The 16,652-nt window shown below is 36.9% G+C and overlaps 2 protein-coding genes across 2 annotated transcripts in view; one reads left to right on the top strand and one right to left on the bottom strand.

Annotated features, from left to right (window-relative positions):
* LOC105393939 (von Willebrand factor A domain-containing protein 8) overlaps window positions 1-16,652 on the top strand; it is a 34,586-nt gene that overhangs the window by 3,280 nt on the left and 14,654 nt on the right. The window contains exons 6-8 of the mRNA XM_048622479.1: window positions 12,055-12,213; window positions 15,371-15,710; window positions 16,062-16,308. Coding sequence (XP_048478436.1) covers window positions 12,055-12,213; window positions 15,371-15,710; window positions 16,062-16,308 — 746 coding nt within the window. The remainder of the gene's footprint in view (window positions 1-12,054; window positions 12,214-15,370; window positions 15,711-16,061; window positions 16,309-16,652) is intronic.
* On the bottom strand, window positions 612-4,116 carry LOC125488849. Its single transcript, XM_048622470.1, has 2 exons — window positions 3,976-4,116; window positions 612-1,738 (listed from the first exon to the last, which is right to left on the bottom strand). The coding sequence occupies exon 2, from the start codon at window positions 1,618-1,620 to the stop codon at window positions 631-633; it is 990 nt and encodes a 329-aa protein (XP_048478427.1). The 5' UTR covers window positions 1,621-1,738; window positions 3,976-4,116; the 3' UTR covers window positions 612-630.

The raw sequence follows: 16,652 nt of genomic DNA, 5'->3' as shown, positions 1-16,652 counted from the left end.
GCAGATATTTGTTTAAAGACAGATATTTGTACTCGGGTCTTGGGTGGTGATATTTATATTTAGTATCTATCTATCTATGTATTTGTGTAGATATATCAGCTGTCCGACACCCATAACACAGGTTCTGCCTAGCTTGGGGTCGGATGGCCGTGTGTGAGATGTCCCCACATATTTATTTATTTATTTATTTATACATTTGTACATACACTACACATTGATCCATTCAAAACAACCTTCAGTATTTGAAAGTTTACTAGACTTTGTAAAACCTCGGAAAGTCTCTATAGCGAAAATTCCACGAGATATTTAAGGCCGCTCATGCTAATGAATTGACTGAAAATTAACTGATTCATGAAATTTTACTACTGCAGCTATAAAGTTATGCCATAGAGCTGGGTTCTACGGGAAGGAACAAACTATTTTGGTGTTATGCTCCGTTTCTGATAGAAACTGGTCAGTATTTTAAGTTTGCAGAAAATATCCTTCAGTTGTTATCTATTTCATGACTGTGAATTCGATATATTATGAAATAGATAAGAAAACTGTTCTAACTAAAATCGAAATATGTGATAGACTGAAACACAGCTAAAAATTTAAATGATACATAAATTATTATTTATTAATTAGGCATTAAGAAGTTTGAGATATCAAGCTGTCCGTTTTCTTATTGACGGCCTCCGGAATAAAAATATGCACCTGCTTCTTCGGTTTGCCGAAATCAGGTAATATTTTTCTGCTAACTAAGTCCGCGTACTGCTTCTCCACGGCGTTTCTCTCCGATGCAATCTTTTGCCGGGTCTCCTGCACGTTCCGTCTTAGGTCTCTGGTTTTTGTTTTGACGTAGTCTCTGGGCTTGCGTGCGTCGCGTGGCGTGGCCCTGTCGGCTCGTGACAGCCGCGCGTAGGTCTCGATCGTGTTGGCGGCAGCTGGCACGTAAAACTCCTGGCGATCGATATCTCCTCTCTCGTACAGGACATTCGCCATCTCTTTCGGGGACTCCTTCGCTGAATCTTTCCTGACGTCCACGGCTGTCTTAGACTTGGTCAAGTGGTTTCGTTTCTGCACGTCGGGCCAGCTGTGCCTTGGCTGGGCCATGCGTGTGGCATCGTTCTCTGGGGCTAGTAAGTCCACTTTGCCGGCTAAGTCCAGCCATTGTAGCACTCTGTCTGACAGTTCCGTGCTCTCCTTCACCTCGGTCCTGCAAGTCCGGTTGCTCTTTAACGTTTTCATGTCGATGAAGCTGTCGTACTTGGGCCGGGCGCTTTCGAACTCGTTCAACTGCGCTGTTCTCGGCCTCAGCACGAACTTGTTTTCAGTCTCCTGCTCTATATCCTTCAAGTCAAGCCTCTCTACGCTAGGCTGCGCGGTGTTGGGTCGAGGGTGAATGGACTTGTCGCTGGTGACGACCAAGTTCAGTTTCCTCAACCCTTCAAACTCTTTGCTGAGGCGGGAGTCGCAGTTTCTGTGTTGCCTGTAGCTGATGGAGGACTGTGGTCGCCTCTTCGCTTTCAGGATCTGGAAGTAGGGGTCGTCGGTGTTGAGGATGGCGTGTCGGAAGCCGTCTACCCAGACGGTCCTCACGTACATAGGCTGTTTTGAAGACTGCCAAATCACTGGCATATTACACGGCCGGCTAGGCGCTATGTGGCTCAGTCACGCGAGGGTCTAAGCTCAACTTTGAGTGTTTGATCTTCATAATTGATAGCGCGCCACTCTGGAGGCAGTTCGAGCGAGCGTTCTGAAACAAAATAAAGTGGTTTATTAATAAATATTGTTGGAGTTCCAAACTTACAAGGTTCTTGTGGTGGCGGCTTTTTTCAGCATTGGTATGGATATGTAAGGTATGTGTTACGATAAAGTTTCAGCTTTGATTTATGCTTGGTGCAAAGCATTTGTTAATAAAGTTTTGTAGTACGCATAACCGAGTACATCCCGCAATGTTTAGTTGTAAGTTGCAGTGTAATTATAATATATGTATTTGCTTGCTTATATGTACCTACCTGTTCACTTACTGCTGTGATGTTTGAAAGCTACACCATAGTCGGAATATTAATAGTATATGACTATATACACTAACCAAACGTAAGAGCCAAACACAGGAAAGAGAAAAGTCCTATGTTATATTTTACTTCAATATACCCGTAAAAATTTGCTAAAACATTGTTACAACTCCCTACAAAAGTTCGTACTATCTTTAATGAACCTGTTGCACTTATTTGGTAAATCGTTTTTTCAATCGTTAATTTATTACAAGGCGTGGCGGCTCTATTTAACAGTGATTGATTACAAGCCTTTGTTGGGAAGCTATTCTATACTGTAGTCATTAAATAACCTGGCGTGGTATACCGTGAAATCACTATCTTCAGCCCGTATTATTCTGACTTTCTTTCAAAAAGCATTGTCTTGAATGGGCAGACACGAAAATATGTATATAAATACATATAAGTATAACAACACATACCACTTTCATCTTCCACATAGATAGCCATGCCTGGGATGATACAGATGGGTGATTTAGATTGCACTTTTGAAAGCATTTAGGAATTCAGGCATTTCACAGGATAAAGCCGAATACATAACAAAAGTGGAACGTATGGTTGACCTAGACTTCAGTGACATGCCGTCGTAGGTACTCGTACCTAACCTATGTGGAGATGTAAATTCTACAATAATTTCAAGGGTATCATGGTATTTTCAAGGGTATTTGTATTACTTAGGCCTGCATCCTGGAAGATTGTTAACTGTGTTAACAATATATTAGCGCCATCTATAAATTAGAAGGTTTAACTACTTAGTTTCCTATGTAAACACAGCGTTATCTCGCAGGCTACTTGCATAGATCGATTATTAAGCATTACTACACTATTAAGTTCCTATACATCCTGCTAGATGGCGCAGTGTCGGGGGTGGTGGTAGCATATAAGCCGCTACAGGCGGAGTCTCGGCCTCTTTTCCACGGGACCTCGCTGTACAAGCAACAATAAACTAGTATCCAGTATTACCAACACGCGGTTTCCTTCACATCCACGAGTCATCCCCTTCAAAGATACACGAGTGGAAAAAACGGCGAAAAGTTTACCTGGTTTGATTTAAAAAAATATTGATTTGTAATATTGTACAATGTTATTCACTATAATTTGATGTCTCAAAAGGTATTTTCTGTGTGATTTTTGTAGCATAATAATAAAGATGAAATTATGGAACGTCAAAGAAATTGATGCCGTCCTACCTCGCAAAGTAACACTGCCGGGCAATGAAAAAGTTCCACTCACAAAATGCCGACAGCAAACAACCCCAATTTTTTGGAAGATTTAATTTGAAATTGGAACAAAATAATACCGATTCTTATTTGGTAAGATCCTGATGCTCTGTTAAATGTACTTCAATGTTGCAGAAGACGGTATTAAGCTAGCCTTTTCCGTTTAGAAGTAATTTGGTGCTTTTCTCAGTGGAACCTTTTCATTGCCCGTGAGTGTATTAAACGTTTTCCCTACATATGGTTCGACATGCAATTTTAAGAAAGATAGATAGATAGATAGAATATTCTTTATTTGTACACAAGAATAGATTATATAAAGCCTTATAAAGCAACATATTTAGCAAAATTGACGTACCTATTCTTTGTGTAGAAAGAAAAAAGCTACCGGTAAAACAATCACAAATCGCATGACGAGTTCACTTACAAATAAAAACAAAACCATTGATAGTCTGTATTGAAGTCGTTGCCCTATTTAGACATTATACACTTGTATGGTTTTTGGATACCAGGAAATATTATTAATTATCCACTCCTACGATCAACAACACCTCCCATATGTTGTATAAAAGCTTTATTTTACCTTCTTTCATTACTTGTCAACGTCCATTACTCTATACTTTACACAACCAAAACAAAATTTAATGTAGGTAATGTATATGGGTACGAGTATTTTGTTATCTGATTAATAACAATTTAAAGGTAACGTAGGTACTTACATTAATCCAATCTGTTTCTATTTATCAATAATCGTAACATTTTCGTATCTGCTACAGTGTGCTACGATTTTCGTAGTCACTGCTACGAGATTTCGTAGCCAATGCTACGAAAATTCGTAGCCAAACCCATTAACGCTTTGAAAAAAAATTATTTCTTGATCTCAATGTTTTTAAAATAAACGAATACTTCGCGCGTTATGAAATAAACAAATTATATAATATAAGGGCTGAGGTTGTCAGCAGTGCTCGCGGTAGCGCCGGTGGCGGTACACTGGTGAACTGTCCCGAAGCAGGTTTCGACAAGCATGTTAACTCGGTATTCAGACATCCGTGTTTATTGACCAGGCGAATGCGTGTCTCGGGAGTTCAATGACGCTTTTAAATCTTCGACTGCAAAAAAAGTAATTAGTAAGAAGTTATAACTTAGCATTTACGATAAGCCCATTAGAAAGTATTAAAATTATATAGGTAGGTACTGTTCGTTTCAAAAATATTAGGTATATTAAAAGTTGTGTTAATCTAGCAGAAATATTCTTGTACAGTTCCCCAAAATTGATAATGCACATAGAAATCTTCGTCATTGTTCGGCAACGGTCATATTCCCGAGCGTTAGAAAACTATTATGTATTTAGAGTGGTTAAGTGCATTTTCTTCATGAAATTTTAGTAGAATTATGTAATTGGTGCTAAAAGAGATAATTGATTTATCAGTAACGAAATTTGATTCGATAATTCATAATATTCCATAATATTAAAATTTACTTCGAAAATGTTACAGTAGGTAGGTACTTTTCAAGTGTCTTACTGAAGCTGATGTAAAGATGGATGAAAGAAGGTTTGAATAACACAAGGTTTATATTATAAGGAGAAATGGATTTCAAACACAGGTTTATATTAATTTTTTTAAATCTCAGTTGAAAAGTATTTACAGCACTGATTATTTCACATTAATAAAAATGTTTACATTAAAATCTCAGTTCAAAAGTATTTACAAACTTACAATTACAAACTTGGTCTTTTGGGTGTGGCTTTATTGGCAAAGTGAAGTCTATCAATGTGACGTATATTTTATTCTTAAATGTGCCTCATAATATGGCATCGTCAAAAATAATTAAAGTTGAAATTAAATTCACATTTGAAAAAAATAACAAGAACGATGTGTAATTGCAGCTCTTTATACTTCCACAAAAGTAATATTGATCTTGACCTTGAGAGCCTTGACTGATCGGTGACAGCCACCGACCGCCCAAATTGTTTTCGATTATGTGTCACATGATATTGACTACTATTTCTTTCGAACAAGGATCAAAATGCAAGTGCTTTGTTTAAGAAATGATTCGGGTGTTTAAGGGAATACGACAGTTTGCGAAGATTTGCATGCGCATTATTAATATGGGAGAACTGTATATCGGTTGATTTGTCTTCGGCTGTGTGTTTCTCATGAGACACCCCTAACATTACATTATGACTTTCAGCACTATAAAATTGTGGGGAGAAGGATATGCCCCTGAAATGTAGCAAGCGGTCTACAAAACTGTGCTTCAATGAAGTAGACTATTTAAGTCGGGACGGATTTTCTTTTGGTTCACTTATTCCTTCGTATTTCACGGCAGCGGTGGCGGTGATCGGAGGTATATTGGTATTGTAGGTGTTGTTGGTATGTTGATAATACACAATGCACTCGAACTTCTGGTACTCTGAAACAAATGTATAATAAACTCAATAGCAATAAAATACACTTACAAAATATCAACACCAAATGACCGCAACTTTTTAAAAATTTATTTAGAATAAAAAAAAAAAGTTTTTTTTTGGTAATATTCTAATGTTAAATGTACTTCAATATTGCAGACGGCGTCATTAAGCTAGCCATTTCCGTTTAAGAGTAATTAGGTGATATAAATTGTCACTGGAATTCATTCATTTCTTGTGAGTGTATACCTAGGTAACGTAAAAATCATAAATGCGTAAAACTTAGAACAAAACTTGATCAGTAAGTAGTTGTTTTGGCATTGTCCGAGAAAACTACAACAAATTCTAATCCTGTTATTTGAACTTGTTAGTGTAAAAATATGCATTAGTTTATTACATACGAGTATAAGCTTTTTTAATGGTATAAATGCAGATATGTTACATGTCTAAGTATGAATATAAAGAAACCGCAACCACAAGGCATATACTATACATCAACCTATGAAACCCAAATTTACCTTTTACAACCAAAAATATTCCTTATACTACTACTGTTAAGGTCACAAATTTCGTCGATGGTAGATACGTGAAGTCTGTTCTATTCCTGGTGGTTTTACAGGTAATAATTTACGGTAACGTGATCGAAGTGTATCGTAACATAGTCATTACTTTTTTTTAGAATCTGTGTAAAAATAGAACGATTTCCACGAGTCAATGAACGGTGAAATTGGTTGTAGTTCAATTTTGGTGCGCCAATTTAATTTTACCATTATAGTATGCAAATTTGTTCGTAATTTCGCAAAGTAAATTGAGTTTTTAACATAATATTGAATACAGTAACAAGTTCATAGAATAGAAATAGAGTACTTCTTTATCCAACAAAAGTATGACATACATATTGAAAGAGAAATGAGACAATTTAACTATACATCGTACGTAGTAAGTTAGAGTCCACCTATCAGTAATAAAAAGACGGATTTTCATAAATGTATGGAGAACTCACTTGTCTGAATTTATATACAAAGAAAACTGAATGCGTTTCGTTCGTTGAGTACGATGGCGAAAGGTGTACTCTTACCTTTAAGGGGATAGTTTAAACTTTAAAATATAGCATGAGTACTCTGCTGTCATTATAATTTGTAGTCTTAGTTATCATGAAATCAGACTGGAACTCCTGAAATATGAGTGCCGTTTCGCGACATCTTATGCAAATGCACGTAAATGACAGGAATTAACTACAATCCTGAAACAATTTAAATGCGAGGAAGCTCGACTTTACAACGGTTTTGCATAATTTCTGTTCCATATTTGAAATTGTCCGTTCGCACGAACTTACTAGTTTTATGGCTGAAAATTAGTAGTTTCCGAAACTTCACTATTAATTTTGAGTGATAAAATCTTTGTTGCGATTTCACTGTCTGAATGTTTTGGCAGTTTTCCTTGGGAATACAAGAAACCTGTATTATTATACAGATAGACAATGGATATTTTATGAAAGCATTAAAAGAGCGTGATCGTAATTTTGAAAAACACAGTAACTTAAAAATGAAAAGTTATTATTATTATCTGTGTATGTGAGTCGGCTATATAAATTATGTTTGTCTAATAATAACACTCAGGATGTGCAAGTATTATGTATATAACCAACCCTTATACAAAAGTGGTATATTTGGCAGAATAGGAGTGACTCAGAGGGTCTACGACCCTTGGAAGTTCATAAAAATTCCCTTAAAGGCTTAAACCAACACCCTGTACAGTACCTATCTACATTACATCCTTTTTGCATAGCCCGTCGGCCCTCGTTCTCAGAATAAGTAACAGATTGCGATGGCGTGCGGAGTCGCGCCGGTGCCGGCAGCGGTCGGAATAGTTGCCGCCGAGTCAACTGGCAACTCGTGCATACTTGGATAGTTGACAACTTGACACGCCGAGTTGTTAGTTGCTTGCACCGATTTGTCTTGGCGGGCAGGTAAAGATAGACGAGCGTTGTTACTGAATTTGACATAATCGGAATTAAGTTTAGTGCCACTGAAGCTGACATAAAGCACATACATAGTTATATCGCTTTCAGGGTTCAGTGTGCATGGGCATACCTACATTCTGCTCCTTGCACCTCGTGCAGATTGACTGGTAGAAAATGCTTTCATCAAGTCCACCCGATTGTACATAATTAATGTTGTATACAGTACAATAAAAAAAAACGCGCCATCGATGAAGGATTAGCTACGTAGGTGCGATAAACGCTGCATCGATTTTTTTAACTGGAATTTCGATATAATGGATGGATATTGCCACGCTTTGTTTGCAAGCGCAAAATTTACAAATATCTGGTTGATTCAAAATTGCTTTATAATCTGTTTCCATCTAACGTGTGAGTAAATAAAAATAATAATCTGATCTATAGAGACAAACTAACAATAAATAGTTCGATTCAGACTAACTAAAAACCTCAAGGCACGATTATACGAGAAGCTTTAGCGCTAAATATAAAAGCTGAACTCTTTATTCAGTTTCAATTAACTCCAGTCTAACTAATGAGTTGTTGGCATAAACGCGGGTGAGTAATAGGGGTGAAATTGTTTCCGTGTCCGTGTGTTCATACCGCAAATGAGTTAATGGGCCCCCGACACGCCATGTGCACGTATTTAGACGTCTTTGAGCAATTACAGTCTTGCCATGATCGCTTTGTTTGGACTTGTAATTGATACGGCTAACGTGATTTGTTAGCTGAAGAATGTAGCAATTGCTATGGACGTGTATGTATGTATATGTGGGGTAAATTAATTTAATTTACTGTTCACAAAAAACATTTAAAACTATGGTGTGAGTTTATCAGTCTGACGTTAAATAGTATGAGTGGTTAATGCCCAATTTCGCCATACTCAGTGAGATCATAACCAGGGTTTATAAATGTCGCAGGCATCTGGTTTAATCTCCTGTTTGATTGAACCGCTAGCCCGTTCATTGGATGACGCTATTCAGTTGTATGACTAGGCCGAACGTTGATTGTACAAGCGTCACAAAACGTCCAACTAGTTAGCGGACTTAAAATCAGTCAGGTGGTGAATAAAACAAATATGGCGTCTAACAGCGAACAGCTGACACAAAAATCACTTGTATTGTTATTGTTTGCAAATAAATTAGCTTTAAAGGGATTTTCCTATTGTTACACCGCCGCCGCATAGTTTCAAAGAAAAAAATGTGCTGAAACTGGATAATTATGAACAACAATATCAAGGTACGTTTATTGTTATTGTTTAGTTAATTTGTGAGATGAGAGCTTTGTAACATAGTCTTTTTGTTGACTCTTGTCTGGTCATGCATGTTCATCCTAACCAGACATTATAAAGTCGCTATACTATATCCCATTTAACGACTTCGCTGAATAACGTTCAGTCAAGACGTTGGACGTTACAGTCAACCACTTGACGAGTTGTTCTTTAGTCATTCAACTGAGTAGCGTCATCCAATGAACGGGCTAGCGGTTCAATCAAACAGGAGATTAAACCAGATGCCTGCGACATAAATATTATTAGTTCATCAAATATAGGGGAACCCGGGGTAAGACGGGGTCGCTAAGGGAAAAAAAAACAACAGGTATTTATAACTACAACGTTATCAATTTGTTATGGCTCATAAGGAACTTAATGACGAACACTTTGGCACAGCTTTTGCCAAAAAAGTATTCATTAAAATTGACTTATTTTAAAAAATGGGAAATAAACCATCTTGCCCCATGTACGGGGTAATATGGGGTAAGTATACTATGTGGGGCAAAAAACATACAAATAACACTTCTTCTGTAATTTTATCGTCAACACTAGCACCTGCAGTGTGAGCCCAACGCCTGCACCTTTGACATCCGACCCAGTTTTCCTTAGATTTAAAGTAGGACTATTGATATCCTCACAGTAGAGGTAGACACAGTCATCGTCTTTGTTATTCTTTTTCGTAGGCAGTATCTGCTTTGTCTTTTTAGCCTACTTCCCTGTAGTCCTTTTAGAGCCCTTCTACAATGTCAAATATCGGGTCAGAGAAAAATAAAACTTGACCAAGCAGGATCTATCTTGCCCCTCCAAAAATACCCCGTCTTGCCCCACGTTATATTTTTTATAAAAATAATTCATTTAAAAAATACTTTCAATGTTAAAGTGATTTTGCACATATTTAAACAAAGCGTACCAAACCTTAAATAAAAACACACAATTACCAAAAATACCACTGTTTTACTTACTGTGTTGTGACGTTGCTTCTACCGGTCAAAAATAACATGGACACTACGCAAAAACAAACCATTGAGCTTACACAAAAAACGCATGCGCTCACACCTGCTGTCACTGGCGCACTAAAGGTTAATCATTTAAGCCTTTCTATTGGCTCATTAATCAGATTCCTAAGATGTATAGTTTTATTTATTTATTTATTTTATTTAATTTTACTTTTATTGCACAATATACAGAAGTAAATATGTACAATCAGGTGGACTTAATGCTAGAAGCATTTTCTACCAGTCAACCTGCAGGAGGTACCGGTGTTTTGCATATATATGTGGGTGGTCCCATCTTACCCCGCGACCCCGTCTTACCCCGGGTTCCCCTACGTCATCTTATTAAATTCTTGACAGATGTGTCAAAAGTCAACAACTAATTCCTGGTTATGATCTAACCGAGTGTGGCTAAATTACATTTGGCGGGAAAGTACATTTCGTGTGTAAACGTAAGACTCGATATCTCAGTATTTTTGTATTTTGCGACTGCATTTCCTATCCCGCTTTGTAACTTCGATGAATGCATGCTATACCGTGATTTAGTAGCCTGGTGACAATATGTGAAACATTTATAGAAAATGTCTGCCATTTCTAGAACAAGAACACCGCCATAAATAAACATCGACATTGGTGACAATAAATTCACAGCCATAAACTGTAGCGCCAGCCAAAAATATTCCAATATCTCTTCGATATTTGGCGAAAATGGCTGACACGCAAGGAATATCTGTTTTGCTGTATTAAAATTCGGCTGTTTACGAGGTAGGCTTGTGGTGCTATGCTCCTAAACCATATTTGATCACTATCCCTTACTAATAATAAAGTAATAGTCCAGTCAATAAATGACTCAAAATGAGGTGTAGAGTGCGTGAGCAGGTAACTAAGCGATTCCTTCAGAAACTTGTTCAGGGGGCTTAGGTTGTTAACATACCAAAAGTCCTGACTCCTAGGTGATGAGCGTGGGGGAGGAGGGGGGGCGGGTAAAGGTTTTTAGCTTATATCTCGAAAACGGTGCATCGGAGAGAAATATTTTCAACTAATGAAATAGAGCTCTTAAAATTATCTAAAACTTTTATATCATATGTTTTTTTGTAATTCCTAAGCGTTTTAGCTATTACCCTCGGAAAAAGTTGAAATTTACAAGAAAAATGTATTATATGTATTATATAAAAGTTTTAGATAATTTTAAGAGCTCCATTTCATTAGTTGAAAATATTTCTCTCCGATGCACCGTTTTCGAGATATAAGCTAAAAACCAAAAAATCGTACCTTTACCCCCCCCTCCTCCCCCCCGCTCATCACCTAGGAGTCAGGACTTTTGGTATGTTAACAACCTAAGCCCCCTGAACAAGTTTCTCAAGGAACCTCTTAGTTACCTGCTCACGCACTCTACACCTCATTCCTTGACTGGACTATAATGACGTCTGAGTTTGCATGAAAAAAGAATAAATATTTCTTTGCATTTTAATTCAGTCATCAATTATTTAATACAATATATACGTAAATAAATAGTTTCCTATCAAATCAGTACATCTTTTATTTCTATTTACGGTCATTTTAAATTTAGTAACTCAGAAACAGAACAGAACCCTAAAAATTGTGACTCTTTGCGCCATAACTTAACTTTTTGTAAAACTTTTGTCAGTTTTGGTAATTTTAAAGTTTGTCCGCAAAACGTGCATGCTGTAACGGATATCAAAGACTATTCTAGTTTACGTAGCAACTTTTAATTGTTCAACTTTTGCACTGAAATTTCGTAGCATTGTAGCATTTCCGGGTGTGTCATTAAACTTTCTTACAACTTTTAGCTTTGTTAAGAATATTCGTTAAATTTTTGAACATTCAAAATTATTTAACTTCTGGAATAATAATTTAAAAAAGTCGGTCGTAAGTTGTGTCTCGTGTTGCTTGCATATGCACGTAGAACAACGCGGACTCGGGTGTACCCTTACAATCACAATATATGTATTCATTAAAACATTGGTATTGTTAGTTTTTACTACCTACTATATTTTTATGAAGCTTACCGCACCATGTCTAAATAAGAAACAAAAATAAAAACGTATGTTGTATGTAATGTAAACCGTAATCCAAACCAACCTAACCTCCCCTTTCTCCCAGGAATGCCTGTCCACCCTCTCCGCGTTGTCCCCGGGAGCGCCCCCGGCCCGCCTGGAGCAGCTGGTGGCGGTGGCGTACGCCCTGACCTCCCCCGAGCTGCAGCAGGTCAGCCTGCCCGACTTCCCCTTGGAGAATCTGCAAGCGGCTGCTGGGATACTGGTGAGTAGTTAACGTTATAAATAGATGTAGGTGTATCTTCAACGAAAAAAAATAACTTTTGGACCTTAGTGTCTAATGGTCATGGATGGAGCCAACTCTCTGAGGGAATGGCTCGAGACACAGTGTGATCAGCTCGAGGCGAATCGATTCAGCTTGATCCGCAACGACTCAAAATGGGTAAGCAGCTTCAGAGAGAAAAGATTTTTTTTCGTTCGAGCTGATCACATCGTGCCCCGAGCTTTAGTAGTTCCTATTTTCAAATCTGGAAATAAGTCAACACCCGGTGATTACCGTCCAGTGTCAGTTTTACCCATGCCATCTAAAATCTTAGAAAGGGTTTTATATAATCGTCTGGAATCACATCTTATTAAAATTAACTTCCTGTCTAACAAACAATACGGTTTCAGACCAAAATCTAATACCCTTTCTGCTACAGTAGACCTCGTCACGGAAATAAAACTTAATATAGATAATAAAAAAATTGCACTGGGTGTTTTTATCGATCTAAAAAAGGCATTCGATACGGTAAGCCACTCAATTTTACTACAAAAACTAAACAGTATTGGCATAGTTGGCAACGCCCATAAAATATTCGAATCATACCTAAATAATCGGCAACAATTAGTTAAATTTGGTTCTGTTGAGAGTGCTTCCCAGCCGGTTGATTTCGGTGTGCCACAGGGATCCATACTGGGACCCTTGTTATTCCTGATATACGTAAATAATATAAACACAATAGGATTACATGGTAAGATCGCCCTATACGCAGACGACACATGCTTATTCTACTTTGGCCACAGCATCCAACAATTAATAACTCAGGCTCAGGAAGACTTAGACAAACTTAATATGTGGTTTCAATACAACCTGCTTACTATTAACGCCTCAAAAACCTGTTACATAATCTTTTCAGCTAAAAACAAAAAAATTCAGGAACATGACGATTTAAAAATTAATGGTGAAATTATTCACAAATCCAATGAGGAAAAATACCTTGGCTTAATACTCGACTCCAAATTAACTTGGAAAACACACATCGATAAGATTAGGAAAAAACTTATTTCACTCATGGGCGCTATGCGTGGAATAGTCGGATGTCTGCCTAAACAAGTAAGGTACACAATTTACAATTCCCTAGTCAAACCGCACCTTGAATATTTGATAGAAATATGGGGCTCAGCATGCAAAACATACCTGAAACAAATACAAATAGCACAAAATAAAATCATTAAAGTCCTATTTCACTACGATTATTTAGAATCAACCTCAAAAATCTACAAGGAAACTAAGCTTATGCACATTAATCAAATATTTACATTTAAAACATGTGTATTAATATATAAAATCTTAAACAAAAGTATTCATTCAAACTTAACCTTAAAAAAACGACAACATAAGTATAACACAAGAAGTGCAAACTTGTTAACCCTAATCAAAACCCGAACCAACTACGGGACAAAAAGTCTGGTCTTTCAGGGAGCGCAGATGTACAATAAACTACCCAAAATAATTAAAGAATCCAAGTCTTTACCTATTTTCAAGAAGCTATTGAAACAACATATTATAACACAAATTAAAACAATCATTAAATAGTAATAGAAAAAAATAGTAATAACATATTAATACGATATACCTACCTACTTAATTTACAAGGAACAAACAAGGAAAATAATACTACTCATATGGGTAAATAATAATAACAAAAACAACATAAATAATAATAATAATTAAAAAAAAAAACATGAACAATACGTATTTTTAATCATCATCATTATAATCAGCCAAATAAAAATTATCTCGTATCCCAACATATACTATCCTAAAATGTGCCATAAAAAATCACTAAACGGAGCAGATCACAAATATACTTCACGAACTTAGCCAGCAGTCGGAATCTTTGCTTACTTAATAATAGCCCTTAACACCAAGTATTTAACGAGCAAAATAATTAGTTTTAAAACAAACTACCCACAACCATTGGCCTATTATAACAACTTTTAAAATTATACCTTTTTATATTATTGTATACTAACATATGTATATAAGTACTTATATACTACTAGTTTTAGCTTAACTATAAATAGTAGATAGTACCTAGGTACCTACTTACCAAAATTTGTGGCTTCATTACTTTGAATAGATTATTACGATGTTTTAATTATCTGAAGTTGCATTGTATATCGGCATGATTCCGTCAGCCTGTGGGGAATCCATTGGTCGCGTTTTTTAGTAATAAGTATAATTTACTACAGTCAAACTATAAAGTCCTGATATCAAAGAGTGCGATTTTGCTAAGACTTTTTATGATCATCAGTTATTTACTTACTTTTACATACATTTTAAAAATAAAATATGGATTGATTATGGATTTTAACAGATAGTCCTTTAATAAATACCTATAACAGATCGATTAAATACGATCTTAAACGATTAGTTAGGATCCACTTCCGTTTTCACAACTTTGTAGTTGGACTGTAAGTAACAATAAGTATTTAGAATTTTAAGTTCTCATTTTGAGTGAATGTTTTTTATAATGTTCTTATGAGAAATAAAGTACCTTAAACCTTAAACCTTAGCTTTTCCCTCAGAGAGAGCAGCCTCAGACTGAATCTGTTAGCTTCAAGTCGAATTTGCCTCTAGGCAAACTCAGATCGAGCAGCTTCTAGTGATAGTGGATACGAAGCTATACAGTGTGATGTATTTTATTCTGCTGTCACGTTGCTTTCGTCTTGTTGATTTCAGTGACAAAATACCATGACCAAGACAGATGTTTGATTTCTTACCAGAATTTTAATGGCAAAAATTTTACTCGGAGGTCACAATAATTTATTTTGTGACTTTGATATAACTTTGGCTTATTGACAATGTTTTAATGATTTTCAAGACACGCAAAACTGTCATCTGCTGTAAATTTCAGGGTCAAGGTTCGGTAGCTTTTAAATCATAATTACGCTTTTTCATGAATATGAAAAATCTTTTACTATACTAATGAGGCAAACAACATTCTATTATTGGAGAAGATGGAATAAAATGTACCTTAGGTATTCTACATTTTATAATTTTAAGTTTACACATTTAAGCAAGCCATGTAAATTTACTATAAGAAGTATAAGTATAAATAAATAAATAAGTAGTAATTTTATCTATTCTCTTTCAGGAACGCATACCCGACATCCCAACCCACAAGCTAGCCTACCTCCTCTACCCATACAACACATTCCTAACCAAAGAACTAGTGCGAAACGTGGACGCCGTTCTACACAACTTGAAAGTTAACACTAAACCGAAATGTCACATGTCCCTAGCGGGTATCAAGTACGAGGGAGAAAAAGCCCTAGTGACTATGGATGTAAATGGGCAGAAGAGTGAGTTTCCTGTCGCCACTGGGGATAGGAAGCCGGGAGGGTTTGCGCAGAAGGTGGTAAAAACGGCGTACCAGAGTGAGCTGCTGAATGAGCTGCTGATCAGTCATAGTGTTGCTGACTTTTGTGTTGTGGGTAAGTTTACATACATACGATACGTCTATAAGGTAAGAGCTATACTAGCCATTTAGCATTTTAAAGTCAATTTCCCTTGCTATTATAGTTTGCTTGTTCAAACGTATTACTGTCGTCGACGAAAAGTTCCTAAATGAAGAAAAAGGCGAGCTTAACCTGATCTTGACTGAAGGGCATACACCATAGAATATTTATTTGTTTATATGGCTAATCAAGTAACTTTAGCTTTTGTGGCATGCCACAATAACATACAGAGCCATACATAATATAACATACATACCCTATGCAATACTAACATTAAAATTGACAAATTAAACATAAAATCATATATTCCATTCCTCCCCCCACCAGGACCAAAAGGCTGCGGCAAGAGCCTGCTAATCTCGCAACTAGCCTCCCTCCTCGGCTACACAATCGAGCCAATAGTCGTGTACCAAGACATGACGGGGCGGGAGTTGACTCAGCAGAGGAGCACTTTAGACAACGGGGACACAGTCTGGAGGAACAGTGCGTTAGTGGAAGCGGCCCTGCATGGAAGGATGGCGGTGCTGGATGGGCTGCATAGACTGCACGCGTCTACTATTGCGCAGCTGCATAGGTGAGTGTGTTGATGGAACAACTGTAGGTAATTAAAAAAGTTTTAGAAAAGGCTGAGTTTCGGAATTAACTGCAAATTCCGTACTCTTCAACCCATTTAAAAGAATACATTACCAACCATCAAATACATCAATAAAGAATCACCCTGTATATTTTTTACAGATAGACTGTATTTGCTTGTGGACTGCTATCATGTCATTGTGTTTGTGACCTATTTGTTTGCGAAAGGTGGCTGGATGCGGAAAGCTATAGATCGCATCCAGTGACGTACTTTCTGAGAGGCCTACGTCTATCAGTGTACTGCTATTGGCCGATGATGATGATGATGATGATGATGTGTGTGTC

Source organism: Plutella xylostella, chromosome 8, assembly GCF_932276165.1.
Source record: "Plutella xylostella chromosome 8, ilPluXylo3.1, whole genome shotgun sequence".
Classification (NCBI taxonomy): Eukaryota; Metazoa; Arthropoda; class Insecta; order Lepidoptera; family Plutellidae; genus Plutella; species Plutella xylostella.
This window is presented reverse-complemented; position numbering and strand designations above follow the sequence as displayed.

Bases quoted from the DNA above. Each gene is read 5' to 3' on its own strand.
- LOC125488849 (XM_048622470.1), bottom strand. From the start codon at position 1,620: ATGCCAGTGATTTGGCAGTCTTCAAAACAGCCTATGTACGTGAGGACC.